Source organism: Delphinus delphis, chromosome 6 (genome assembly GCF_949987515.2).
Source record: "Delphinus delphis chromosome 6, mDelDel1.2, whole genome shotgun sequence".
NCBI lineage: Eukaryota > Metazoa > Chordata > Mammalia > Artiodactyla > Delphinidae > Delphinus > Delphinus delphis.
The window spans coordinates 17,904,680-17,932,627 of NC_082688.1; the positions used below are offsets into that span (position 1 = coordinate 17,904,680).

The following is a 27,948-nucleotide window of genomic DNA, read 5'->3' on the forward strand; positions in this document are numbered from 1 at the left end:
GAGCCATGGCCGCTGAGCCTGCGCGTCCGGAGCCTGTGCTCCGCGGCGGGGGAGGCCACAGTAGTGAGAGGCCCGCGTACAGCAAAAAAAAAAAAAAAAAAAAAATTATCTAGTCTACATGCTTCCTTTTGTAAATACAGCAAGTGAAAGTTTCAGAGTTTCAGAAAGGTTAAGTAACTCGCTGGATGCTGCACAGTTCATTGTTATGGGCCAAGGGTTGGATTGGCTAATTAAGGCTCATTCTATAGATATTGGGAATATGCAATATTAAACAGAAATTGGTCCGTGAGAAATCCATGTATGTGAGCATTAAGCAAAACAGTGCATTCAAATAGAAGTCAGTATATGCACATATGCGTATCTATTCTTCAATCCTGCAAAACAAGCAGCCCACCGGTCTGTTAAGGCATCCTCAAGATGTCAGAGAAGACAGAATTTTGGACAAGTGGATGCTATGTTACCAGTAGCCAAGGGATCGAAGGCACCACATGAAAACCAAGCCAGTTACCCCAGGTCTGGCATAACTGTCGTGACTAACGTGACCACAGTGTGCTGGGTTCTTGGTGGGGTTCCCACGCAAGAAACTGGAGTGTCACAGTGGATCCCTCTGACCCTGAGCCCTGGTCGGTTTGGCCAGCCTTGAAGACTGTCCTCCTGCCAGATGGTTATGATAAGACCAAAAAGATGAGGCCTTCAAGCCACAGTTTCTTTATTCTCCAAGTTATAACACATGCTGCAGTGCTCTAAGGAGCAGTAGCCCAGTCAAGAGGCAGAAGTGCACTGAGGTAAGCTTTCTTTATCCTGCATGATGGGGTAGGCCACTCTTCTGTTCCTGGAGAAGATTTTATGTTAATTTGAATCTATATGTTTGGTTTGTATTATTGAACTGTATTTTTTTGTTTTTTATAGAAATGTGTGTATATGTCTCTCCCTTTCCTCCCAATAAGGAAAGAAGAGAGGAAAGAAGGAAGGAAAGATGGAAGAGAGAGAAGGAGAAAGAAAGATAGAAAAGCGGAATTGGTTCTAAATCTTAAGAGTTAACCTGGAATATTTGAAAATATCAATCAAAACCACTGTTGCTTTTCATCAGAGATGACAGATAAGAGTCAGCATAACTATTCACGCTCAAAAAAAGTTCCAAAGAGTAGCAGTCTCTCTGAGATCAGTTTCTACCAACTGCAGAAGGTGTTGGCCCAAACAAGAATGTGAGATTGCAGATTACGTTACTGAGAAGACAGTCGATCCTAGACCAGAGGTCAGAGAAGCCCCCTCTGATCCTAGAGATGGCTGGACAGATCAGTTCTGGGCCACCGATGAACTAGGATACGGTCAGAGGACGGGGCCCAAGGTAGGTGCCATCACTAAGCGATGCTCGTAGAGGTATGGAGTTGCTTAACCTGAAGGAGAGAAGGCTCCGAGGGGACACAGCAAAAAACTCTTCCAACGAACGACAGTTGCCCTGAAAATGAAACTGGCTACCTGAGAAGGTACTGAGTTTTTCATTCAGCATTTTCTGACAGAGGCTTGATGACAATTAACAAGGCGTAATCTGGTCCTTGCCTGCTTCTGCAGCCTTCTTTCTAATGTAATCTAATGTCAGCTCCAGGCAGGCTGAATGGACCATGTTCCCTCTCACCTCCCCACCTGTGCGGAAGCTCCCCCCGGATTCACAACCCTGCTTTTCCTATGACTAGTCTCCGTTCATCCTTTATCCATATTTAACCAGACACGACTCTGGAAAATCCCTCTAGCAATCCACTCAGGAGAGCCTCCTTAACCCTCTCTTCATCTTCCAGCAGAAGCCTACTTCTACTGTACTTCTCTAATTAAAACGATAGCTACCATGCAGATGCCAGCTATTATATATAGAATGGATAAACAAGGTCCTGCTATATAGCACAGGGAACTATATTCAATATCCTGTGATAAACCATAATGGAGAAGAATGTAAGTAAAAAAAAATATATATATATATGAATCACTTTGCTGTACAGCAGAAATTAACACATTATAAATCAACTATACTTCAATAAAAACAAACAAACAAAAATGATAGCTACCATGCAATAAGGGTATTTGCTAAGTGAATGAATGGATGACCTGGTCCGTGCCATGCACAATGTTAAATGTTTTTAAATATGTAATGTCATTTAATTCTAGAAGAGTCCTATGTATTTGGTGCTATTATTATCCTCATTTAACAGACAAGGAAATTGATGTGTAACGAGGGTAAGGCATTACCTAAGGTTTCAGGAATCAAACCCTGACTACTGTGATTCCAAAATCCATACCCTCCCGTCCACCCCTGCTGCCCAGTTCATGTCTCTTGTGTGGATGTGGAGGCTGAGGAGGAGCTAATGAGACAAGCTGATCTGATTCTCTCTGAGATGCCCTGCGATTTTGTGGTACTTGGGGGCTCAGGGGTCTGATGGAGCTGCGGGCACATCCCTGCTCTTCACTAATTAGCTGGGTGTTGATGAGCAGCGCACTTCATCTGAGTCCCAGTTTCTTCTTTGGCAATTGGTGAAATAATGACTCTTCCCAGACGTTTGGGGGATGAAAATGAGAAGCGGTATAGAAAATGCCTAGCACGGGCATCTAGCATGAAAAGAAATTCTGTGAAGAATCAGGAGTCTCCCTTCCCTAAAGGAAACAATCTGTCTCGGCTACCTTGTGCCAGTTAAAGTGCACGGGCTCAGTAACTCATGTTTTGGTTAAACCTTTAAATTTTCTTTTTCAAGGGGAATCTGAGTTTTTGTTGGCAAGGGATCGAACAGGCTCAGGCCCTGCCTCTGGGCCCACAGTCCATTAGGGAATTTATGAGGGGAGATGAGGGACCATCAACTCAAGTACTCCCTTCAGAGGCAGTACTTACAAAGCCATCAATTTCCTTAACAAAGACCATTGGCTTAAATGCCCCTTAAAGCAGTGTTATTTACACAGTTCTCCACTTCCCTTTGAATTCTCTGCCTGGGGGGCGGCCTACCTGCAGTTCTTTCCAGCTACTAGTTAATTAGGCTCCCGCCCAGAAAGGAAGCCAGCAGAAACTGGGACTTGGTTTTGAAAAGCAGCTCGATTTGGGGGTTATCACAGAGTTCACCCAAGCCACTGGTACCGCCTGCCGCTTCTGCTAATGTTCTAAAACGTGTGGACCTTGTCAGAGTTAGGACCATGGGTGGTATTGTGAGATAGAGAAGGAGTGACTGACCATTCCAGCTGTCTCTGCTTTGCAGGAAAGTAAAATAAAGCTCGAAGAGCATTAATGGCAAACACTCCTAGGGTGCTTTCTAGCTCTGTAGCATATCAATATGGTAATACTGCAGTTTTATAGATGAGGAAACTAAAGTGGCCCACACCCCTTTTCGTGGCACAGCTGGGATTTGAACCAAGCTCCAGAGCCTGGGCACGGAACCACCGTACTGAGCTACTCAAACTGATATACTGATCACTTTCTGAAGAACAGGATCTGTCCCAAGCCCAGCAGATCTGGCATCCTCAGTGCCTTAGCGTGAACCTGACACATAAGAGGTGCTCAACCAATATGGGATGAATAAATTCATAAATGTATGAAAGACTATATCACAGCTACCCTATAAAGTAAGGAACATAGCTCCCACTCCACAGCTGGCAAAAGACGCTTGGGGACCAAGCCTGGAGCTAGAAGCAGTCCCCTGTGCCGCTGCGTCAGGTCAACTGGTCTACTCACAGTACTGCAGAAGAACCCTCATTCTGGACCTTTATTTTTATCAGCAGAGACCCTGCACCTGATCTTACTGAGCCCAGCTGTCCAGGAAGCTTTCACAGACTCACCACCCCCAACCAGGGGTTTTCCCACTCCTTCTGGGGCCCCCTCACACCGATCCCTGCACATCTTTAAGGACCACTGCCCTCTGGAGTCCTCCAATGAAGGACTTCTTCTTAGGCCAATTGTCACTCCCATCTGCATCCTGCCTAGTACAGAGCTTTGTATGCAGCAGGAGCTTAACAGAGACAAACACTAGTGTGAGGTGGATCACATTTGCTTCCAGCTGTCTTTCCAGGACCCCTGAGGCTGTTGCCTTGAGGCCAGAGGAGCCAACCCTAGAGTTTGTAAGGGGAGCTGCAGACACTGGGTGTGGAATATTTTATCTTTCTTCCCGGCAAATTAAAAATCCAGTCCCTTAAAATTATTATAATTTCAGATTTTCTTTATCTTAATTTCTCCTTGGTACTTAATCAGGAGCAGCCAAGAAAAAAATCGCTTTTAGTTCTTCCTCCGTTGAGGAGTTAATGATCTGTAAACAAACACTTCAGACGCGTTTCTTAAAGAGACCCCGACCCTTTTGTCATGGGAAATTCCTTTTGCACCTTGCATTGTTTCCCCTTCTCGTTATCTGTTTGCTGGTAGGCTCTTCAGCTCTTGAGAGTACATATTTTTATTAGATAATCTTAATGATGAAGAGGTAGCATAAATTAGTGGTTCAACCTGAGGGTTTTGTGTGTGTGTGTGTGCGCGTGTGTGTAATTTATTTATTTATTATTATTTTTTAACATCTTTATTGGAGTATAATTGCTTTACAATGGTGTATTAGTTTCTGCTTTATAACAAAGTGAATCAGTTATACATACACATATGTTCCCATATCTCTTCTCTCTTGCGTCTCCCTCCCTCCCACCCTCCCTATCCCACCCCTCTAGGTGGTCACAAAGCACCGAGCTGATCTCCCTGTGCTATGCGGCTGCTTCCCACTAGCTATCTACCTTACGTTTGGTAGTGTATATATGTCCATGCCACTCTCTCACTTTGTCCCAGCTTACCCTTCCCCTCCCCATATCCTCAAGTCCATGCTCTAGTAGGTCTGTGTCTTTATTCCCATCTTACAACCTGAGGGTTTAAGAGCCAGACTTCCAGGGCTGGAATCCCTTACTGGGAGCCTTGGTTAATTACTTAACATCTCTCTGCTTTTTCCTTATCTATAGGATCAACACAATTAGTCAAAGGAGTTAACAGAGGCAAAGCATTAAATTCATAACGAGCAATTTCTACTGTTATGACTACTGTTTGAGATGAAGAGATGGAATAGGACTGGAAACACATATCCATATGTCATCACTTCTACTGGTTCAGAAGCTCTGGTATTTTGGAGGAGGGCACTGGCTCCTCTAGTTTTGAAGTTGGGCAGTTCTTGGTTCAGATCCCAGCTCTGCCACTTAATAATCACCCGCTTTAAAGAAGTCATTTCATCTCCCTGAGCCTCAGTTTCTTTTTGTGTAAAATGGGAGTAATAATCCCTGCCTTCCAGCAGCCCCGAGAAGATTGAAAGAGGAGAGAGGAGAGCCCTGTGTGTGGCACACTGCTGGCATGGGATGTGACACTTGCGAAAGTTTGTGTCCTCTTGTGTTGGTTTTCCAGCTCAATAAACATTTACTGAATGGAGGTCACTTTCTCAAAAGTCACTTAAACACTGGGGACTCTGCTGTGTCATCTGGAAAGCGGTGATGAGAATGCCTGGTTGTCAGGGATGCTGTGGGTTTGAAATGAGACAACGTAGCGGGTTCTTAATAAACATGAACGTGCCCCTTTCTACAGCCCAGGGAGGATCGAGGCCACCGTCTGAAGCTTTAGGCAGTAAGCTGCCTGGGCTCCTCTAGCCACTCTTTTCTGCTTTGAAGTATCATTTGATTCAGTGCATCAGACAATGCCTGGCTCTAGCTGGATGCTGGGAACACAGGGATAGGCAGGATGACTTCTTTCAAGGGTGAGGGAAACTGACGTGTACACAAAAAATGTGGGGAGTGAATATAATTACAGCTTTGCTGCTACAGGCTGAGCGGCGAGATGGCTGAGGTGATATTCTCACCTCTCTGTCTCTCATCTGCCTTGACCTCCCTAATTGGCTATTCTTTCACCCACCTACAGACTCATCCATCTATGCCAGCAGTTGGTCAGCAACCTTTTCTGTACGAGGCCAGATAGTAAATATTTTGGCTTTGTGGACCATACAGGGTCTCTAGGAACTACCCAACTCTGTCTCTTTAGTAGCAAATATCTAAACCAAGGGGCACAGTTGTGGTTCAGTCAAACCCGATCTACCCAAATAGGCAGCACCAGGGGTTTGGCCACGGGCAGTAGTTTTCTGACCCCTGATCTAGGCAAGCATGCGTTTGCCTCCTGTGCCCAGTACAGGGGCGTGGCTGCAAGTACAGACGGCACACAGAGGACGTGCCTTCTCCTCCTTTCATGCCGGAAGCAGCAGCCTCCCTGGGGTCCTCAGGGACCGGAGGAGTACAGCCCGCAGCCTCCAGCCTCTTCTCTCCCCTCCCTCACTACCATCCAGCCATGATGACTTTCTCTGACCCCCTCAAAAGCTCTTTCCTGCCTCAAGGATTTAACAGTCTGAACTTCTTGCAATCCTCACTCCAGCACCCTAATTTGTCCACTTCCTATTCAACCTTCAAGTCTCAGCTTGAATGTCTTGTCTCCAAGGAGGCCTCTCCTAGCCCTTCGACGTGAGGAGGTCCCTCACTTACAAACCCCACATGTATTTCCACTCAGTGGCATTTCCAACAATTACATTTAAATAATCCTTAGTGTCACTTCCTTGGCCTCCCTGGCCTTCCTTGTTCACTGCCTTTTCCCCTGCAACTAGCACAGTGCTTGGCACACAGCAGCTATCAATAAACGTGTGACTAAATGGCATGAGGTGACCCAGCAGCCGATCTGCACCGTCCTCTGGCTGGTTCTGATGGCATATGTTACAGCACACAGCCGCTTTATCCTGCAAACCACAGCAGTGGGGGTTCACAGGGTCCTGACTGCCCATCCATCATTTTATTTTAAGCACATTACTTCTCTGTCCAAAAAAGAAAAGGAGGATACAATTAGGCCTACATCCCTCACTTGCTTAATATTTCAATTTCCCCCAGGGCACTCCCTTCAAGTGGAGATCACAGCTCATGAATATTGAATGTCTCTTCCAACCCACCACGGTCCCCAAGAAAGAGCAGAGAGTCAGGATCTAGGAAAGGCCCCTGCCCCCCAGGCCTCTCCCCTCTCCTGGGCTACCTGGGTCATGACTGCACAGATGCAGATGCACATCAAGGCACCTGAATGGGCAGGTGGATTTCTGGTCACTTTAAATGCCACAAAGAAGCCCTGGTTCTTGGCTACCCAGATTCACCTGCCTTGGAGGCTGCATTTCAAATGCGCACATCAAAGTCTGGTCTTGATTCCTTGAATTCAGGAAAGCTCCGGGCCCTCCTGAGCCTGACCCCTCCCTGGGAGTCAGGAGGCCAACCCAGACGAAGGGCGAGGATTCCTCCCTTCTGGCATCTGAGGCCATCCTGTTTCTTTTCATTCCTGAATGGCCTCTCTGTGGGGTAGGCCTCCCGGGCTTCTAAAGGAGGTGGTAAGCCGTGGTCTGAGGCTGGATGGCAGGCTTGATCCTAACTGGTGCTGACTCAAGGGTGTTTGAATGCGTCCATCAGACCTCCCGGTTGAGGACTGCAGATCTTTGGGCCCACCCTGCACAGCAGCCTTCCGCCCCATCACCTCCCTTCCCTGCGTCTTTGTCCCCTCGGTGACCCCCTCTGACCCTCCGGGGTAAAGGAATTCCTTTCTCCTCCCCAAGCCCTCATTTCTTTTAAAATGCACAGTTTAAAAACAATAACGATCTGGGATTTAAATTCTGGAAGTCGGGGCTGGAAGGGCCTGGGGGAGCTCATGCAGCTCACCCCCATCACGTTACAGCTGGGGAGACTGAGATCAAGGGGCCTCAGCCACTTCTCATGCCGGCAAGATGTAGCTCAGGACCATTTTTCCCGGAGATGGACAGGAGGCCTCTGCATCCCCAACTGAGATGGGAAGTGAGGAAGGGGAAGATAGCAGAAATGTCTACTAACTGCCAGGTATTGTGCTAGACACTCTATAGGAGCTATTTCCATCTTTCTCTAAACATAACTGCGTTGTGGTTATGCCTGCTTCCCAGAAGAGAAGACTGAGACTCAGTGAGTGGCCAATAGACCTTTGAACTCAGGCTCCTCTGTCGCCAACACATTGCCATGACAACGGGACAAAGTGTCAAACTCCTCCTAGGCTAAAAAACAGTGTGGCCATATTCAATGGAGGGTGAGCTCTGAAAAACAAAAATACAACCCAAAACACGGAATGGCACTATGTCAAGGGCATGGGCTTTGGGCAGCGGAATGTTCATAGGGGGATAATAACTGAAAATTGTCGTCTTCATGACTCATGAAAAGGCACAGGAAGGATATATGCATTCACTTTTGTCTCCTGCTGTGTCAATGGCAACAAAGCAGAAATAGTGAAAAAGAGGCTATCTACTGCTTTGGGGAGGGTTCATCTGGGTACTGGACACGGTCTTTAGAAGTAGGCAGACGGGATGCAAGGTCTCCGTCTCTGAGCCTCTTGCCTGTATGAGTTAGGGCAATTCACCTCAGTGTCCCAGTTTCCTCATCAGCAAAACGGGCATTCTTATTCTGACCAAATGGAGTTGCTGGAAGGGTAAATGGACTCATTTGAAAAAAGGGCTCTAAGCAAAGAAGTTGGTACAGTTGGGTGCCTGATAAGTGAAATAACTTCATGGTTAAGTGCGCAGACTTTGCCTAGGTACTGTGAATCCCATCTCTGCTTTTTCTAGCTGTGTGACCTTAGGCAAATTATTTAACCTCTCTGAACCTCATTTTCGTTCCTCTACACTCCTGGGATAATAACATTATTTATCTCATAGGGTTCCTGGGAAGATTGATATAGCTTTCAAATTAATGATATTAATAACAATAATAATCACAGCATTAGCAAACACATATATAACACCTACTAGGTGCCACTGTTTTTTGTTTTGTTTTGTTTTTTTGCAGTACGCGGGCCTCTCACTGTTGTGGCCTCTCCCCTTGCGGAGCACAGGCTCCGGACGCACAGGCTCAGCGGCCGTGGCTCATGGGTCCAGTCGCTCCGCGGCATGTGAGATCTTCCCGGACCGGGGCATGAACCCGTGTCCCCTGCATCGGCAGGCGGACTCTCACCCACTGCGCCACCAGGGAAGCCCGTTGCCACTGTTTTAAAATGCTTTACCTACAGAGCCTCATTTCACCTTCACAACAACTGTGAGAAGCAGGAACTATTACTAACCCGTTTTACTGATGAGAAAACTGAGGCACAGATAAAATGGGTTTGGGCCTGGCTTCTCACCCCAAATCCATGCTCTTAATCATTACGGAATGTGTCATTATGCCAGTACTAAGCATGTCACCCATGCTAGCCGACAGATCACCACCATCAGCACCTTCATCACCACTCCCATGATTACCACTAACATTTCTCTTTTCTTCTTTTAAAGACCTGTCTTCATGTTAAAAGCAGCTTTATTTCAAGAAGGTATTTTGGCGCAAGTCACTATATTTTTTCCACAGAGGGAGGTCTGAAGGACTACGTGCAGCCAGGAGAAGTTTTATTTTATTCTTTTTCAATTTCAATTTTTTTTTTTAAGGTGAGAGGTGGATCATCTATTATGATTTCATGTTGTTAGAAAGAAAAATAATAATAAACGCAACTCCCAGCAGAGCCCATTCTTCCTTCGTTTCCACTCCCCCTCCCCCTACCAGATGCTGTTTTCCTTTTCAGTCACTGTTGTTCTAAAGTCTCATCAGAACATCCACCAAGAAGACATGGCGATTCATCTTCTTGTTTTCCTTTCTCGCCTTGGCTCGGAGCAGGCCAGGGCGGCCTGACAGAGGGGCCACAAGGCTCGGTGACCCCCGCCCCTCCCAGTGACTTGTGGGGAAGTGGATTGATCCCTCCTCCTCCTTATCTGCTCACACATAATTGAGTTATTGGCCCTGGCTCTAGGACAGGGCTGGAGATGCTGTGTCGGACCAGAGACAAAGTAATGCTAATGGCAGGGAATGGGGGAGAGGAGGGGAGAGGGGAGGGAGCTGGAAAAAGAGACAGGCAGGGAGTATGTGTGTGTGTCTGGGAAAGACAACGTGGGGGTCCGTTTGCTTTGTTTTCTTAACTATATATCAGCATCAAGCAGGATTTGAAACCCCAAAGCCCTTAAATGGATGCCTGACAGATGGAGGATTCCTCGCTGTCAGACAGGGAAAGAAGTCTTAGGGCCCTCAGCACGATCACTCTCATTTCACAAAGGGAGAAACTGAGGCTCCGAGGTGAGATGCAAAGCTGCAACCCAGCCTCTCAAGTCTGAGCTAAGACCTGGACCCAGCTCTCCTGAAAGACACAGGGTGCTAAATCAACACAGCATGAGAAGGCCCCCACAGTCGCATCTCCTGTAATGGATTAAACGCCATCTCCGAAGGTAGCGCATTTCCAGCACCCGCTCAAGATATATTGCTGAGTATAACCCCTTTTGGGGATGCTTCACATTTTGTCTGACTAATTTGACCATTACCTTCCCTCCTTGAGCTTTTATCAGCAGCCTGTCTGTAGTTTATGACTCAGTGCTTTAGAAACAGAATTCCCAACACTGCGAACAATGCCTCCAGCCAGAGCCTGTTGGGATGGGGTGTGGGGAGTTATCGTTTCACTGATACCACATTTTTTAACTGAAACTTCAGGCCTGGTGTATGTTATATTTTAAAAAGGGGGGAAAAGGACAAGATAAGTTCCACATTGCCGGGGTCGTAGCCTCATTGCCTAAGAGGTCTTGTGGGTGGTGTTCCTTTTAACAAGCAACTTATTATGTGTTGGGGATGAGGGCTCTGGGGGTGGGAAAGTGGGAAAGGGAAGCCCCAGGGTGTTGCATAATAACACACTGGCACCTTGGGAATACTTCCGGATGTGTGGGCTCCTGCGAAGTGAATGAGAATGCCACCATAAATCTGTCACCCACCCTCACACTGGTGTTACCAAAGCCAGGGAAAACATTCGCCGGACTAAATGGTCGGTGACAAAAAAATAAAAAAGAAGCGAAGGAAGGGACGAAGAAAACATGGAAGGAAGGATGGAAGGGAATCATTCAGCTGGGGAGGCAGCCGGGGAGGCAGAGCTTCAGAGCAGAAAATGCTGAGGCTCTCCGTCTGGAGATGGGATCACAGCTCTAGGAACCGTGTGACCTTGGGCAATTCAGGCATCCTAGTGGGTCTCAGATCCCTCATCTGGACATAAGAGACCTCACATAGGCTCACGTTAAACAAAGGTGCATGGCATAAGGCATGCCACCTGGTGGGTATCCATACACGGTGGTGTGGCTGACACTCACCCCCCACCTCAACACACACGGAGGTAATGGTTAGTGTGCAACTTGCTAGGAATGGGGCTAAACCTCGTAGCATCTTATGACAACAATCTTCAGTAGGGATTCTAAGTGACGATCAACAGAAACCAACTTTGCCTAACTTAAGCAAAACAAGCAAACAAGCAAAATCTATTCACAGCATATTAGATACTTATGGAAGTCTCCCTAGGACATATTGGATACTTATGGAAGTCTCCCTAGGAGGGTTGGAGAATGTTTTGAAGCCTGATTCCAAGCTCAGGATTAGCTCCCAGGACTGCTCTGGTGAAGACATCTCAGAGCTGTGGCCACACGAAGTCATTTCAGCACTAATACTAGATGCTGTCATTGGTACTCTGGAAACACATGGGTTGTGGCCACTCCCACCATCTTCATCAAAATGATTTCTGCAGGGTCCCTATGTCTTCTGATTCAGTCTTGGGTTGGTGTGTATGATTGGGGGTCAGGGGGAAAGTGTAGGTCACATGCCCACATTCAGCTACAAGGGAGACTGGGAGGACGAGATGCTTGCATGACCAACTTCTGTCGTGGGGCTCTGCCTCACTAGTATTACGACAAGGAGAGTTCTTTCCTAAATCTAGGAAAGGGATTCAGATAATAAGTGTCCACAAATGTTGGTAAATATCTTCCACGATTAAGTCCCAGGACTGTTACCATTTTCTGGATGAGAACACTGAAGCTGAGCAAAGGTCCCATGTCTAAGCCATATATCAACCCAAGTCAGTCTCATTCAAGCCTATTCTCTTGGCTACCATCTTGATCACCATCTTGACACATGCAGTGATGAGAACAACATGCACCCCAGCCAAGCCTCCCACACTCCAGTCTCATTTCTCTGACTCATTAAACCTGGATCTTCTGGGAGCCACAGATTCACTGTCTATTTTTCAACTCTTCTTCTTTGAGGAAGATGCCTTTCTAGACTCAAAGCCATGGAGTTCGTCCTTGGAATATAGTTCCTAGGCAATGGGATCTCTGGACAGACTCCTTTCTTCCTGGAATGTCCGGAATCTCTGCGTCTCTATAATGGAATTCTAAATGGTGAGCTGGGGGGTGCATAGCTGAGGTCCTTCCTCTAACACAACCAAACTCAATACACAGGGGGAACAGACAGCCTTCCCTGGACACCATCCACACCACCGACAGTTCTGTATTCCATTCCATTCATTCATTACACGAATTGCTCCACAGTAGTATGTTCCTTGCTCACCGCCAAAGCCCTACAAGACCAAGAGCTGTCCTGTAAAAAAATATCTGCAGGAAGCTCAGCACAGTTAGCTCTGGAGTCAGACTCTCTGGGTGGAAGTCCCAGCTCTACCACTTCACTGCATATCCTTAGTTCACTTCCCCATGCCTCAGCCTCCTCTTTTGAGAAGCAGGCACTACAAGGGTCGTTAGGAGAATGAGAGCTATACATGTGCTCGGCATACGATAGGTGTTCAGTACATATCAACAGCAGCAGCAGAACACCTAGGATGTACTACAGAATAACAGTATATAAAGTGGATCTATGAGGCTCCAAGTCTCATCCTCTTGGTAACTCCCTCATCTTCACTCCTCTCCTCTTAAGCCTTTCAGTTAACACAGTTAACACATAAATCATGATCTATTCCAGTCATTTTGGCCAAAGTGTAGGTGGGGAAGGAATACCCAAAGAGCTAAAGCAAGATAGGACTGGACTCACAGTCTCCTAAGCCTTACCACTGTATGTATAAAATTCAGTTATTTTTCTAAGAAATGGTGAACCATGTCATAACTTTCACCTCCTCTTTGCACTAGACTCCAGCAACCAATAGTATCAATGACCCCCAGATCCGTGGACCAACCAATGTTGTCTGTAAAGGGCCAGATAGTAAATATTTACGGCTCTTTGGCCCACAGGGTCTCTGTTGCAACCACTCAATTCTAGGGTCGTAGCAAAAAAGCAGCCATAGATAATAAGAGATGGGTGTGCTGTGTTCTAGAAAACTTTATTTACAAATATAGGCAGTAAGCCAGTTCTGGCCCAAGGATTGTAATTGGCAGATCTGTTCCATGGACGGTACCATATCCTAACTTCACCACATCGTACCTTCTTCCCATAAGCGCTGAAGTCACATGCCATCTTGGTGGCAGTAAAATAGCTGGACACTCTCCAGCAAGATCTGACAGTGATGTTGGGCGCCATGAGGATGATGGTAAAGGTGGTCCAAGCAGAACTCACGATTATGAGAAATCGTCACACACTTTGGAAACCATACAACAGAAGTGCAGATAAGGCTCTTAGAGACCACCTAACACAATCCTTTCAATTTATGGGAGGTAAACTGAGGTCCAGTCTAGGGAAGTGACTTGGCCAGCTTCAAGCAGCAAGTTCTCAGCACAGCTGGGACCAGAGATCCTGGTTTTCTTAAATTTAGTCCAAGGCTCTTTCCACCCTACCACTAGGCTCATATCAAGGTTTTATTATGAATCATACTCAGATCAACAGAGAAGAGAGAAAAAAAAATCTTCTGCCCTTTAAAAACCCAAGGCCCTGACCGGAAACTGTCCTGCTCTTCCTCCCTCCATATCTTCCTTTCTTACGAACAGTTTCGGGACACCTCTACTGTGTTGCTCAGCCCACACGTGGTGCCAAGGAGATAGTAGGTGCTCAATAAATGTGTCTGAGAATGGAATACAAGGTAAATGATACATGGTAAAAACCGCACAGAGCTCACAATATACCAGGGGAAGAAGGGTCTAAAAGCTCGCCTGCAATGTGCTGCAAACCGATGACATTTCCTCCCCTTTAGTCCTCCTAGAAAATTGCCTTTCAGTGGGAAATCTTCCCACTGATGTTTCCATCCCTTCCTTAGACGGAACACCTCTCTCTTTTGTACTTGCAAATGAATTGTGATTAGTTTTCACCTCCAGCCCAGGGGATTAGCCAGGGGACCTTTGATCTTCAGGTATCGATTTGCATCTTAAAGGAAGCATGATCTCATCTGGGCCAGCTCAAAATTCCATCCCTGCCCCCCAGCCCCCGTCTGTTTACCGGCCCCGGGCTGACCAGGGCCTCCCAAGTGGGGCTAAAACAACAAGATCAGCCAGACTCCCGGGGAAGGCAGAGGAAAACAAATTTCCCATCTGACTCCATAAAGGTGGGAAAAGAACATTTGCTTTCTAAACACAGGCTGGTCTGCTGGTCTGTTATTTCTCTTTCCTCAAGTCAGAGAGACTAGATCCTGGCTAGAGACTATATAGCAAAATGAACTGAGCTTGTGTGTGAGAATCGGACAAAATCAGGTTCGAGTCCTGGTTCTGTCTTCAATCCTAACCTGTGTGACTCTGGACATATTTTAAAATCTCTCTGGCTTTTGATTTTTCTCATCTCTAAAGTAAAAATAAAAGCCTTAAAAATCTATGCTAATAATTAACCTGGAAGTTGGCATGAAGAAAAGGAATAATGTATGTAAGGTAAAGCTTGATCAAAAGGGTTGCCCATCATCACCATCATCTATGAGATCATAAGCTCCATGAGGGCAGGGATACCTGCCATTTGTTTGTTTCCACTGCTGTATTCACTAGTACCTACAACAGTGCCTGGCCCCCTAGGAGGTACTCAATAAATATGTGTAATATAAAGGAGTGAATTATCATTTAGTTATAACTATTGTTGTTACTGTAACTGACTAGCCATTCTGCGCTGTCCACTTCTCCAGCCAGGCCCAGAGAAAGGACAAGGACTTACCAATGCAATTGAAGGAAACTTCCTGTCGGCAGAAAAGGGAGCAGCCATCCCCATTGATCTTATTCATGTCATCACATTCTTCACCTTGGCTTCTGCAGAATGGATATAGAGGGGGAAATGTGTCAGATCAGCTTCAGACCCACAGCTGGACATGGAAAAGTCCCTCTCCCGGGCCAGGAACCTTCTGGTGAGGCCTCGGGCAAGTCCCTTTCCCTGTCTGAGTTTTCTGTTTCTTCCAAATGAGATGCGTACACGGTGAATTTGTGAGATTCTATTATGTTTGCCTTACTGTGTTTCTGATGACAAAGTAGAATTCCTGCTTCAAACCCATTTGCTGAGATCTCCTTAGTTAAGTTAGCAAGTCAGGTAGGAGTAACAGGAGGATGAATGAACAAATGGATGCACAGACTTTGCTCCAGCGTGTCTGGGAAATCTCACTTCCATTTTATTTTTTAAATTTACTTAATTTAAAATTTTCATTTATTTATTTTTGGCTGTGTTGGGTCTTTTTTGCTGCATGTGGGCTTCCTCATTCCTCTAGTTGCACTGAGCAGGGGCTACTCTCCGTTGTGGTGCGTGGGCTTCTCATTGTGGTGGCTTCTCTTGTTGCAGAGCATGGGCTCTAGGAGCGCGGGCTTCAGTAGTTATGGCACATGGGCTCGGTAGTTGTGGTGCATGGGCTTAGCTGCTCCGCGGTATGTGGGATCTTCCTGGACCGGGGCTCAAACCTGAGTCCTCTGCATTGGCAGGTGGATTCTTAACCACTGTGCCACCAGGGAAGACCCATCACTTCCACTTTAAACTTGAGAATTTGAAGAGAACTTTGGAGTCTCTAAGGTATAACTGCTGTTCTTCACAATGCCCTGCCTTAGCCCTATCCCCATACCCCCAGTGCACTTAAAGGTAAAGATTTTCTCCATCCATGTGTTCAGGTTTGAGCTTCCTTAGATCAGAAAACACTGCCTTCTCCATTGGGTGTGTCATTTCATAGTGTCAAGAACTCTAAGGCCTGTGTCCTATGCTGTTAAGAAATAAAAATGTCCTCTCGTTTTATTTTGAGGAATTATTTCCATCACCTAAGGATGATTCTGCAGTGGTTAGGATGGGCAGAAAATGAGCAATGCTCTCTGAATTGGACCTAGGGAAAGGGAAGGAGGAGTAACAATTGAAAGTTTGGATGGGTTACCACTTTCTGGAAAACTCCCATCCATTTATTTATTTATTTATCTGCATTTTGTCTGCGTTGGGTCTTTGTTGCTGCATGTGGGCTTTCTCTAGTTGCGGTGAGCGGTGGCTTCTCTTGTTGCGGAGCACGGGCTCTAGGCGCGCGGGCTTCAGTAGATGTGGCTCGCGGGCTCTAGAGCGCAGGCTCAGTAGTTGTGGCACACGGGCTTAGTTGCTCTGCGGCACGTGGGATCTTCCCGGACCAGGGCTCGAACCCGTGTTCCCTGCATTGGCAGGCAGACTCTTAACCACTGAGCCACCAGGGAAGTCCCTCCCATCCTTTTAGTAACAGAAACTTGGGTTTAGAGCCCCATGTTCCAAACTGTGTGATCTCAGACAAGTCCCTTAATCTCTCTCTCTCTCTCTGATATTTCTATCTTTGACAATTTACATCAATTAAAATAAAAAATAATTAAACTTTCCATTCCTTAGTCACAGTAACCACATTTCAAGTCTTCCACAGCTGGATGTAGGGAGTGGCAAATATATTGGACAGCACAGAACCTATTTCCAGTATTGCAGAAAAATCCATTGGACAGTGCTGTTCGGGACGTTGAATCTCAGTCTTCTCATGGGCTAAAATGGAGATCATTACACCTACTCCTTAGCGTTGGTGCAAAAATGGAATGTAACTTAATGAGGCTGGCCCGGCGTGCGACATACAGTAGATGCTGAGAGTCACAGCTCCCATGCCCACCCACCTGTCCTGGGAGGTCTCCGCAGACTGTGTGGAGTGTGTGGCAGTTGCCCCTTCATCCCCAGAGAGCAGCTGGGACCTGTCCCAGCATGGAAGAAGCCTCAGACTTTGCCTTTCACCCGGGCAATTACACTGGGAAATGTTTGTTGCTTTTAGGAGGTGTCAGAGTAGCAGGATGGTGCCTTGTAATCAATCCTTACAATGACTAGGACATTGCATTGATCTCTGAAGAGCCACCCAATTTCTCTCCTGTCTGCAAACCCATGAGAAAAGAATTCTGCTGATATATTCCAAGCTGGGCCCATATTCCAGTCTCTGCCAGCAAATCTTGCACTGGAAATTGGTGGTGGCCTTGTGCTTCTTAGCTATTTCGTGGGTTATCTGGGGAGAGATTTTTTTTTTTTTTTTTTTTTTAACCTGGGCTGGTTTCCCTAAGCCACAAAGAACACTTCTAACCCATTCCCTCACCACCCAAACAATATGTTCTATTGGTTTAAGCAAAACATTAGGGTCGCCACAAATATCTTCTAGGCATGACAGATCTATCATTAGATAGACAGGTTCTGAGAAACCTTCTTTGACCTCCCAGGCTGGAGTGGGTGGCCATCTTCTCTGAGTCCAAAGACAAGGGGCCCCATCTATCAGAGCACTTGTCAAACTGACTGCCTTTGCCTGTTACTTGAGAGCACTCTATCCTAGGCTTTAAGATGCCAAAGGACGTGACAGAGGCTTTGTCATCCTAGCACCCTGACTCCTGGCACAGTGTCTGGGACAGAGTCGATAGCAGCGGTTACTCCTTGACTCGTCAGTTTTGCAGGGCTGTCAGTCACAGCAAGGCAATGGTAAATCCAGATGTGAACCTGGGCCCTGGGCTCACATCTTGGTTTTGCTCCTTACTGGGTGTGTAAGCTTCAGAAAACCATTTTAGTCTTTGTGTGCAAGTTGTCTCTTTCGTAAAGTAGGGTAATAAGACCTATCTCACAGGGTTGTTGGAAGGACCCAAGGAGATCATAATGTCGCACAGTGCCTCCTGCCTAGTAGAGTCTCAATAAATATTTATAATTATCATTATAAGACTCATCCAGTGCTTTCATTCATCAGGGCCCTGAGTGTTGTAAATTCCTTTGCATATGTACAGTAAATTAGCGTGTATCATCCCATGAAAAATCCAATTAGTGAAGACGGCATCCTTTCTTTCCTTCAAAGTTGATTTTGTTTTGTTTTGTTTTTGCTTAGGGAATCATCGATAAGCTGCATTCAGTTTTCTACCAAGTATGTCAACAACGATTTGGTACCTGCAGGTAATTCAACATGTATTTGATGTCTATGCACGATAGTAATTCTAGGTAAAAAAATACTAAAAATCTTTGTTAAGAAAACTATTTAAATTACTACTACTACTACTACTACTACTACTAGTTTTAGATCAGCGAGAAGAATGATATTGTTTGCAGTGTTTTACCAGTGCACTTATATCTGATTCCAAAATGGATAGACTGAACCATAGATCAGTTCCTACATCTAGTGAGTTTCTTTTTTTATTCCTCGTGCTAAATTAGAAAATCCCAAATCACAATTATGGGTTGCCAGCAATGACCGTGACTGTTTCCTGGATATTCTGGATACGTAGCTCAGTCTTGTACCCACAGATGATAGGGCACCTTCCCTGGAGACTGTCTTGCTCAGGTGCTCAGGGTTCCATCAGACAACAGCTGCATCAAAAGCTAGAAGTCAGGGCTTCCCTGGTGGCGCAGTTGTTGAGAGTCCGCCTGCCGATGCAGGGGACACGGGTTCGTGCCCCGGTCCAGGAGGATCCCACGTGCCGCGGAGTGGCTGGGCCCGTGAGCCACGGCCGCTGAGCCTGCGCATCCGGAGCCTGTGCTCCGCAACGGGAGAGGCCACAGCAGTGAGAGGCCCGCGTACCACAAAAAAAAAAAAGCTAGAAGTCAATGTCTTAATGTGGGAGAAAACAGTGACTATCTTCCCTTTGCCCACTTTTGTTACATTAAGCCCCAGAAACCATATCTTCATGTTTGGTTGTTGCATTTGGAGGAGGATCTTACACATGACAGCACGCCATCAATTTCATTCTCTGACAAGCGAGGAGTTTTATCTTCTATGCTTGAGGAGTCAAATTCTTGGCAATCAGGTGGTTTGCATCACAATTCAACCCTTAAAAATCCTTATATTATCTCCTCCGTATGGAAATTGAGATAATTCAGCTTTGAAATTATACACGCAGGACATTTAAGACATGAATATATATCCCTGAGATACATCACTTCAGCAAGCCACTTGAAATTGTGCAAATAATCATTACTGGCCTTTATCAAGGTCAACATTAAAAAAAAGTCATTCGTTATTTCAGAAACTTGACTTAGTACCTTTCTCGTAACAGCTGGCACACTTCAGTGTGTATGGGAGTGCAGAATCTTACACATACTGTTATCTTTTTGCACAGTAAGTTGGGCAGTTGTAACTCACCGGCCCGCATCTGATCATATTCTCGACATCTACTTTTCCCTTCAATGCTGAGTCATGACCAGAAAGCAAACTGCTGGCCAATAACAGATGTCTGTGCAGATGGGTATTCTTGTACAAACTCTTTCCTTGCGTCACTGTGTCATCCTTGCTGTGTTCCTATCTGGTCCTTTCATTCCATAGCAGGTTTCCAGTGCATATGACACACCACAAAGTCATCAGTACCAAATTAAATTGCTCTTGACCTCAAGCACTAGTGTCAATGATAAACTAAAAGAAATAGTCATCGAGCCCTTCTCTTTCATATATGAACTATACCTATGAGCCGATTCATGTTCTGTACATCAGTGGTTTCATCCAACTGTGAAACAAATTCTCTTTAGAGTGCCCCTCCCCCTACAGAAATAGTCACTGCAATTCCATGTTGCACAGATATTATGTGACACCCAACAGTGCCATTTAATGAAGGAATTTTGCCAATAGCTTGTTGTGTCATCTCCATCCATAACATTTATCATTAAATCTGCCAATAGTTTTAAAAGGCCCTTAGCAATAGTGTGACTAGTAACTATATTCACAATAAAGAACACAATTTTAGCAATAAGGAACCTAATTGTGCATGATTCTTGGTCTCTTTTTCATCTCTAGGAAGAAAACCATTCAATTTAGTGACCGAAAATACTCTGTGCTTATTCTGGAGGAAAAAAGCCTCAAAGATTTACTTTTTTTTTCCAACAATGCAGAAGTCTTGATGGCTTTTTGCAACTATTTCTCAGTTGCATAACGTCTTGCCCTGTGGACAGGGGATGGATGGACTGGTGATCCAATAAAATCCATTTTTTAGACACACAGCTTTATATCTTCTGATCACACTTTTCCTTTTTTGGCTGCTCGTGTGGAATCTTTACACTTGCCTCCCTGAACTTATAATCACGTTCAATATTCACTCTGGAGTACTGTTTACCATCACGGTTTCAACATTATAGAGAGTTGAAATATTTTGCTGTTTTCATAAGGCTCTGACCCAGTTTGTAAATTGTTGATATAACACAATACAACAGAAATCATAAATAAACATGCAGTTTTAAGAAATGTAAATGGTAACTAGCAAAGAATGTAAAAGTGTTTGAACCTAGGTGCGCTGTGTCCTGTTAAGTGAATGTGGCCTGGGGTGGAAAAAACTAACAGAATCCTTGTAGGACACATAGAACAAGGGCATACTGGTAGTAAGTGCATAATGGTAGCTCTATGGAAATCTTATATTGTATTACATGCTTGAGAAACGTGTTTGTTCAAAAAAGAATCATTGCTTTCCTCTGAGGCCAGCGAGCTGCTTGCAGACAAATTGGCAGACTTCTGAGGATCCCTCGTAACTCACAGCTCAACCCTGAAGAGTATCCCGGAAGCTCTTCTATTTGGCACCCTGACCATGTCTTGGCCTACTTAACATCGCTCCCACTCCTCTCGTTAGTTAGGCCTACTTACTTCTGGATGATGCCGTCACCGCAGTACCCACTTCCGTGGATGTAAGTGGCAGCAGGTGATGGCTCACTTTCTTCGTTTCCTGAGATAGTGATGACCCAGTACTGGTACACACTGCCAAGATGTAGATCCCTGGAAAACATAAAGAAGACTATTAACTATACAGATGCGAGGCTGGGGACAAACAAAATGGATCCCCTCGAGTACACGTCTACCAGTCTTGCTTGTTTTTGATATCACACGCACATTTAATTATCCAATAATTTTATTTGTTTTTTTTTAATTTTACTGAGGTAGAGTTGATTTACAATGTTGTGTTAATTTCTGCTGGACAGCAAAGTGACTCAGCTATACATACATATATTCTTTTTCATATTCTTTTCCATTATGGTTTATCACAGGAGATTGAATAGAGTTCCCTGTGCTATACAGTAGGACACTGTTGCTTATCCAACCTATGTATACTAGTTTGCATCTGCTAATCCCAAACTCCTAACCCTTCCCTCCCCCACCCCCCTCGGCAACCACAAAGCTGTTCTCTATGTCTGTGAGTCTGTTCCTGTTTCATAGATATGTTCATTTATGTCATATTTTAGATTCCACATATAAGTTAGTTATCCAATAATTTTTAATGTCTACTGTGATTAAGGCACTCTCCCATACATGATGGACTACACTAAAATGTAGCATCTAAATGTCACTAAAATGACATAGTACCATGAATATTACTAGGTACTTTTTATCTTTAACCCTTACAATAACCCTGGTGGATAAGAATTGTATGGTATGTGCCCCATAATGAAGGTGTTTGGGAGAACGCCATCCAGGAAAAAATAAATGGGAGAAGCAAAGGCACAGAGGTGGGAAAGCACCATGTGAGATTCTGTGGGCGCTGTCTGATCTATTGCCCTCTTTTTACGATCTGAGCAGAAACCCCATTACAAGCAAGCAAGCCCTTTCCTTACGTTTCACATCCAGTGATTCTCCATCTCCCTTCCACTTGCTCCTCCTTGTGCCTCTCACTCTTGACTAAATTAATAATAATAGCAGCGTCTATTAATTGAATGTCAGGACTGGGGCCAAGCACTTTCCATGTGTTTTCTCATTTGAGAACCAAAACAATACTACATGTGTACTAGTAGTTTCATGTTTATTTTACAGATGATGGAGCTGAGGCACAGAGAGATCAAGCAAAATGCTTACAACCATACGACATTAAATTATATCCTGCAGTCTGCCTCCCTAATCCCTAGTTCAGGGTTGTTTTAACAATCTCGCTTCTTACAAAGGGGCATCTTGTCCTGGAACCGCAATTCCAGGCATTGGTTCTTGCTAGCTTTCCAATTTGCCTAGATTGCGTCTCTCCTTTGCTCTCACGACCTCCTAGAGCAATGCCTGTTCTACCTTCCTCACACTCAACCTTATACCAGATTACCTCCCTCCCCTTCTTATCCCCTCTCATCTCCCTGCTTGAATTCCCCTGCCATCAAAGGAATCTGGCTACTGCCAATTATCTTCCAAGGCAAAGGTGTATTTATCCACATGACCAAATCACCATCCTCATTTCCTTTTTGACCATTTTCAAAAGGAAATGTTATTCTCTTTCATCTCCCTCTGCACCAATTATTTACTTTTTAATAATAAAAATGTGTCATGGGAAAAAACACAAAATGGTCATGAAGAGAATTCCTATCAGATTCCAGAGTTGGGGTGAGGGGGGATTCCATAAACAAAAGGACAGTGTCAAAAACATCTCAAGTTCTCCTGCCCATCTGTTGTTTCAGCTGCTCTGAGGGCTAGGGCTGTCTGGATAAGTCCAATAAGATAGCAGGTGCAGCGACAACAGTCAGACAACGTCTCCTGACTCTCAACACAATGATGAGCTGGAGTTTATGAGCACTGAAGGAGGCTGGTGAGGAATACAGCCTTCCTGAGAATGTTGGGCTTATTACCCAAAGAAGAGTTTGTTTCAGCAGTGCTGGAGCAGACAGGAATATTGAGGGTAGACCAGAAGTCCCTGGGGATTCCAGCAGTGCTCTGTCAATGAAAACTAAGTGGATGAAATGCATAAAAATCTTGAGATACTGTATGTATGAATGTATGAATAACTGGTGCCTTGTAAACCTCTGAAATGCTAATTTGTTGATATAATTATAGGCCTTTAAAAAAGTTTACTGGATATTTTAACCACCTCTAGACTAATGAATGTACACATTTTCAGATAACGCTTCTAAAGCTGGAATATTGTGGCAGGGGGAAGAGTGATGTTCCCAGGGGAAACATGAAGGTACAAGATAAAGATGACATGCATTCTACTGTACATTAATTTTCTCTAAAATATGGAGGTACATTTTATATTAAACAGTCATGGCCGTGTTCCGGAATAAAATAAAGATGTTTCTTCAGGCTACCTCCCAGGCCACTGGGGGCATATGGTCACTGTCTGAAGCAGATGGAGCACTTCTGTGGAAAAGCGTGAGAGTGTGAAAATTACTTCTCTACATTGTGCTTTTCATTTGTGGTGTGTGTCCAAATGATTTACGGATGATAATATTTAGGTGCTCTGCTAATATTTGTGAATGCTCTCCTCCTCCCCATACCTTGCCCTCCCTCCTCCCCTTCCTCTCCTTCTCAGGAAACACCACTGTGAGGCAAGCAAACATGTGTTTCCATCCTGGCTTCGTCATTTGCCAGCTGAGAAGTCATAGGCAGGAGCCTATTTCAAATTAGCCATAAACCTAGTTTCACAGCCTTTTCCCACAGATCGAATGTAAGAACATATATAAAGCACCTATGTGCCCAGCCAATGATAGACAGTTAACAAATGTTAACCCATTACAATTCCTGCTGAATTATCAACATTCTCACTCCCTGGAATTATGCTGTGCTCTCTTTCCTAGAAGGGAAGAAGTGACAGATAACTCAATATAAACTCGGTTTGGTACACCCATGAAGATGAATGAGGCCGCCATCTATCATGTGGGCCACAGCTTGATGGAAAGTTTCTTTTCTACCATATCGTTTGGGTAGAACACCCTCATTGCCTGCAGCTTGCTGTCTCTCTAGGTGGCTATTCTCTACTTCTGCAATTTGTGGATCCCAGAAGGTTTGTCTTTGCCCTGGGGCAAAATCTGTCCCCCAGTAACTTCCACTACTGTCCTCCTTGTTACCCACCAGCATCACATAGAACATATCTGATTGGTAGAGAAACCTTAATAACCCTCCTTACAAACTGTGTGTGCGTGGCACATGCATCATTATCTCACAGAAGCCGGAGAGTGGCTCTTTGAACCAGGGGCTGTTATCCCAAGTTTTCAGATAGGAAAACAGAAGCCCAAGTCATGCCCTTCACAAAAAGCTAGGGAAGAAAGAACAGGATACAAATGCTATTAAAAAGATTATATTCTTCCACTGAAGAATTCTTGTGATAAAACTACATGTTCTCCAAGTTAAAGTTACCATTAATGCTAAACTAGGGCTCTTTTCTCAAGAGCCTAAGGTAGAAGAGAGTTCTTTCAGAAGGACAGGGTAGTGGCTTCTGAAGGCTTTGCTGGAGGTTAGGACCTATTTCATGGTTGGTCTAAAAGTAGGACATTTATGTCAAGTTGTTCCTTTCAGCTGCTCTGAAAACCATCTGGAAAGTCTTATGCTGTCACTTGAACTCCTTCCCCTCCTGAGCCTCCCACATCCAGGCAGACCCTAAACCTTGTCAATTTCCCCCACCCAACAGCTTCCATGTCATTCCCTCTGCACCCCTGCTGCCACCTACATCCCACACTTGATGGCTGAAGCAGCCTCTGGCTTGCCCTCCTGCCTCTAGCATCTCCCTTTTCCAGTCTTTCCAACACCATCGGAATATTCTTAGATCCAAAGCTACTCTCCAGCTCAGTATCCCCCCACTTAGTGCAGTGACGGGAGCACGCTACCAAGCTGAACCTTCCTATTTACTCTTTGTTTGGAACTAAAATTTTACCACTTCCTCTGAAACATGATTAGCTTCATCCCTTCTGATTTCTCTCATAGAATTCTGAGGGCCATTTTATTTTATCTTTATTTAAAAAGCTAACCTCCACTAGTAGTTCATCATTCATTCTTCACACTGCATCTCACATTAATTTCATGTTTTTAGCTAGTAAATTTAAATGACAGTATTTAAACGTGATGAGATTATTTTGAAGGGTTGTTTTTTTGCAGCCTTGGTAGACTTCTTTTTTTTAATGTTTTTAATGTTTAACCATCATTGTTTCACAAATGTCTCAAATGACATATCTGCCTTAGGTTTGCATTTCTGGCGATTAGAAACAAAAATACTGACATTCCTAAGTGGTATGATTTTTCTGTATTTCTCCTCAGAAAATGTATTGATGGTCATGTGTATCAAATTTGGAGCACAACCTTATAGAAAATTCAGTTACATATTATAAAATCATTATCTTAAGAATAGGTATGTTATTAAGGAGCCTAAGTACCCCATGACTTAGCTTTTGGCAAAAACGTCTATTTCTTAAAATTATGGTGTGTAATTAATATCATGATAGGTCAATTAAAAACCCCTCTGAAATCTACAGGCAAGTCACTTTACTTCTTTCAGTCTGTTTTTCTATCTTTTAATTAAGATATATGATTCTTCTCCCATACCAATGTGAAGATAAAATGAGAGCTATGAAAGTACAATAGGAGAAAGAGGGAGGGAGAACCTCATTGCACAATGGAAATATTCCATTTTGCTTCTTCTAGGAAACTCTCTCTGAGCCTCTCTTTTTTTTTTTTTTTTGTGGTACGCGGGCCTCTCACTGTTGTGGCCTCTCCCGTTGCGGAGCACAGGCTCCGGATGCGAAGGCTCAGCAGCCATGGCTCACGGGACCAGCCGCTCCGCGGCATGTGGGATCTTCCAGGACCGGGGCACGAACCCATGTCCCCTGCATCGGCAGGCGGACTCTCAACCACTGCGCCACCAGGGAAGTCCCTCTCTGAGCCTCTTGATTCCTCCTTATTGGCCTCCTATTGTTTCCATATTATAGCATTCATTTATCACACTCTCTGTCTCCAAATAGTCTGTGTAGCTAAACTGTGTTATACTTTTTTGATATTCCACCTTCTGCAATAATTATAGCAATTGTAGTTTCCATTTGTTTCCTATTTATCATATGCCAAGCACTATGCCTTCATATGAATACTATCATTTAATCAAAACAACAGTCCCTTGAATAACTACTATGAAAAGTTTTCAGATAAGGAAACTAACACTTAGGAAGGTTAAGCTATCTGCCTATAGTCACACTGCTTTTGTCAGAGGGCAGGGACTTGAGCCAAGTCTAATTCCATCCCAAGACAGTGCTATCTGGAGACGGAAGCCACAGCTGTTATAAACTGGAAAATACAGCAGAATAGAAGTAAGACCTAGTTTTGGAATCAAGTAGCGTATCCATACAGAGACCAGTTGGAAAGTTCTAGAAGTCAGGAGAGACACACATCCTTTTAAACACCACCACTGACTCACTCACCATGGGCAAGCCATTTCCTCTTTCTGAGCATCCATTTCTTCATCTACAAAATGGGAATCTGGGTAGAAAGTGACGAGCAGCTCTAATTCAATGAGGAATGTAGTGCTGCATCTTTCTGCCATGAGATCTTCTACAAGCTAGAAGCTGCCTCAGCAGTTAAAATTCTGCACTGAGAATGGGTATAGTTCAAGATCTACCACCCAGATTGACTGAGCTGGGAGACACGGCAGGGGGAGCACCTAGGATGCCTCTGGCTTAGGAAGAGCCCAAGTATTCCAGTGCTGCCTTGGACTAAGGGTGAGAGGGTAATGCCTGGGCACTTTGTATACCATCTTCCAGCTAAGAATGGGAAGAGGAGGAAACGATCACTTTTTGAGCCTGAGATGATGTGCCAAGGGACTTTACACATACCATTACAATTGTTTTAAATAGAAAATACGTTAATTGCATAGAAGAGTACAAAGACCACTATAACCAATGTCTGTACACTTAATCCCCAGCTTTGTCAAATTATAACCTTTTGCCATATTTTCTCCATATCTTTTATTTTTGGTGTAAAAGAAATAAAATATACTGTTTTATATATTTGTTTTCAACCTACCCGTGTGCTCTACCTGTATCCCATTTCCCTCTCTCCCATGAATGTTTTTATACTTCTTGAACATACGTATTGTTTTGCATGTTTTGAACCTCCCAGATGTTTTAATACTACATTTATTATTATGCATCTGGCTTTATTTATTTTTTTTAACCAAGCATTGCTTTTGAGATCATACCTATTGATCACGTAGATGATCAATAGATCTGCACGTGGATCTAGCTCATTATTTTCACTGACATAAGTTTTTTACTGTATGAACATAACATACTACATCCGATAGGCACCTGGGTGATCTCTCTCTTATTAGTAGTATCATTATTATGTAATCTTTTTTGTTATTTCCAATAATGTTGCCTTAAACATTTGCATTCATGTTCCTTTGCACATAAAGCAAGAGTTTCTGAAGGAAATATATCTAAAGTGGTAGCGCTAGGTTACAGATAATCGCGTCTTCAGCTTTTTTAGATATTGCCAAATTATTATCCAAAATCATTGTACCAATGAACACACCTACCAGCAGATTTCCCATTGTTCCAGGTCCCTGGCTGCACTTGATTCCACCAAACATTTGAATTTTGGCCAATCTGATGGGTATTAAATGGTATTTAATTACTATTTTACTTTGTGTTTCCCTGATTACCAACAAGCCTGAGTATCATTTCATGTGTCTGCAGACCATGTATGTTTCTAGCATGCTGATTGCTTGTTCATCACTTTGGCCTATTTTAAATTGGGTTCTTTTTCTTTACTGATATGTCATGCATTTATAGTTACTGGATACTAATCCTTTGTAATGAAAAGCTCTGCAAATACCATTTCTAAGTCTGTGACTCCTAGCTTTGTTTTTTTCATTCTGTTTAGGTTGTTTTGTTGAATAAAATTTTTTAATCATTTCCTTCTTGATTTGTCCTTTTCATGGCTTGTTGAATAAACGTTTCTTTACTCCAAGGTATTAAGATAGTATCCCCTATTTCCTTTCAATAGCTTTAAGT

At 44.3% G+C, this 27,948-nt stretch overlaps 1 protein-coding gene across 1 annotated transcript in view; it reads right to left on the reverse strand.

The window, feature by feature from the left end:
* Positions 1 to 27,948, reverse strand: part of PAPPA (pappalysin 1) — a 254,491-nt gene that overhangs the window by 121,071 nt on the left and 105,472 nt on the right. The window contains exons 8-9 of the mRNA XM_060014251.1: positions 20,855 to 20,983; positions 14,968 to 15,059 (exon numbers count right to left, since the gene is read on the reverse strand). Coding sequence (XP_059870234.1) covers positions 14,968 to 15,059; positions 20,855 to 20,983 — 221 coding nt within the window. The remainder of the gene's footprint in view (positions 1 to 14,967; positions 15,060 to 20,854; positions 20,984 to 27,948) is intronic.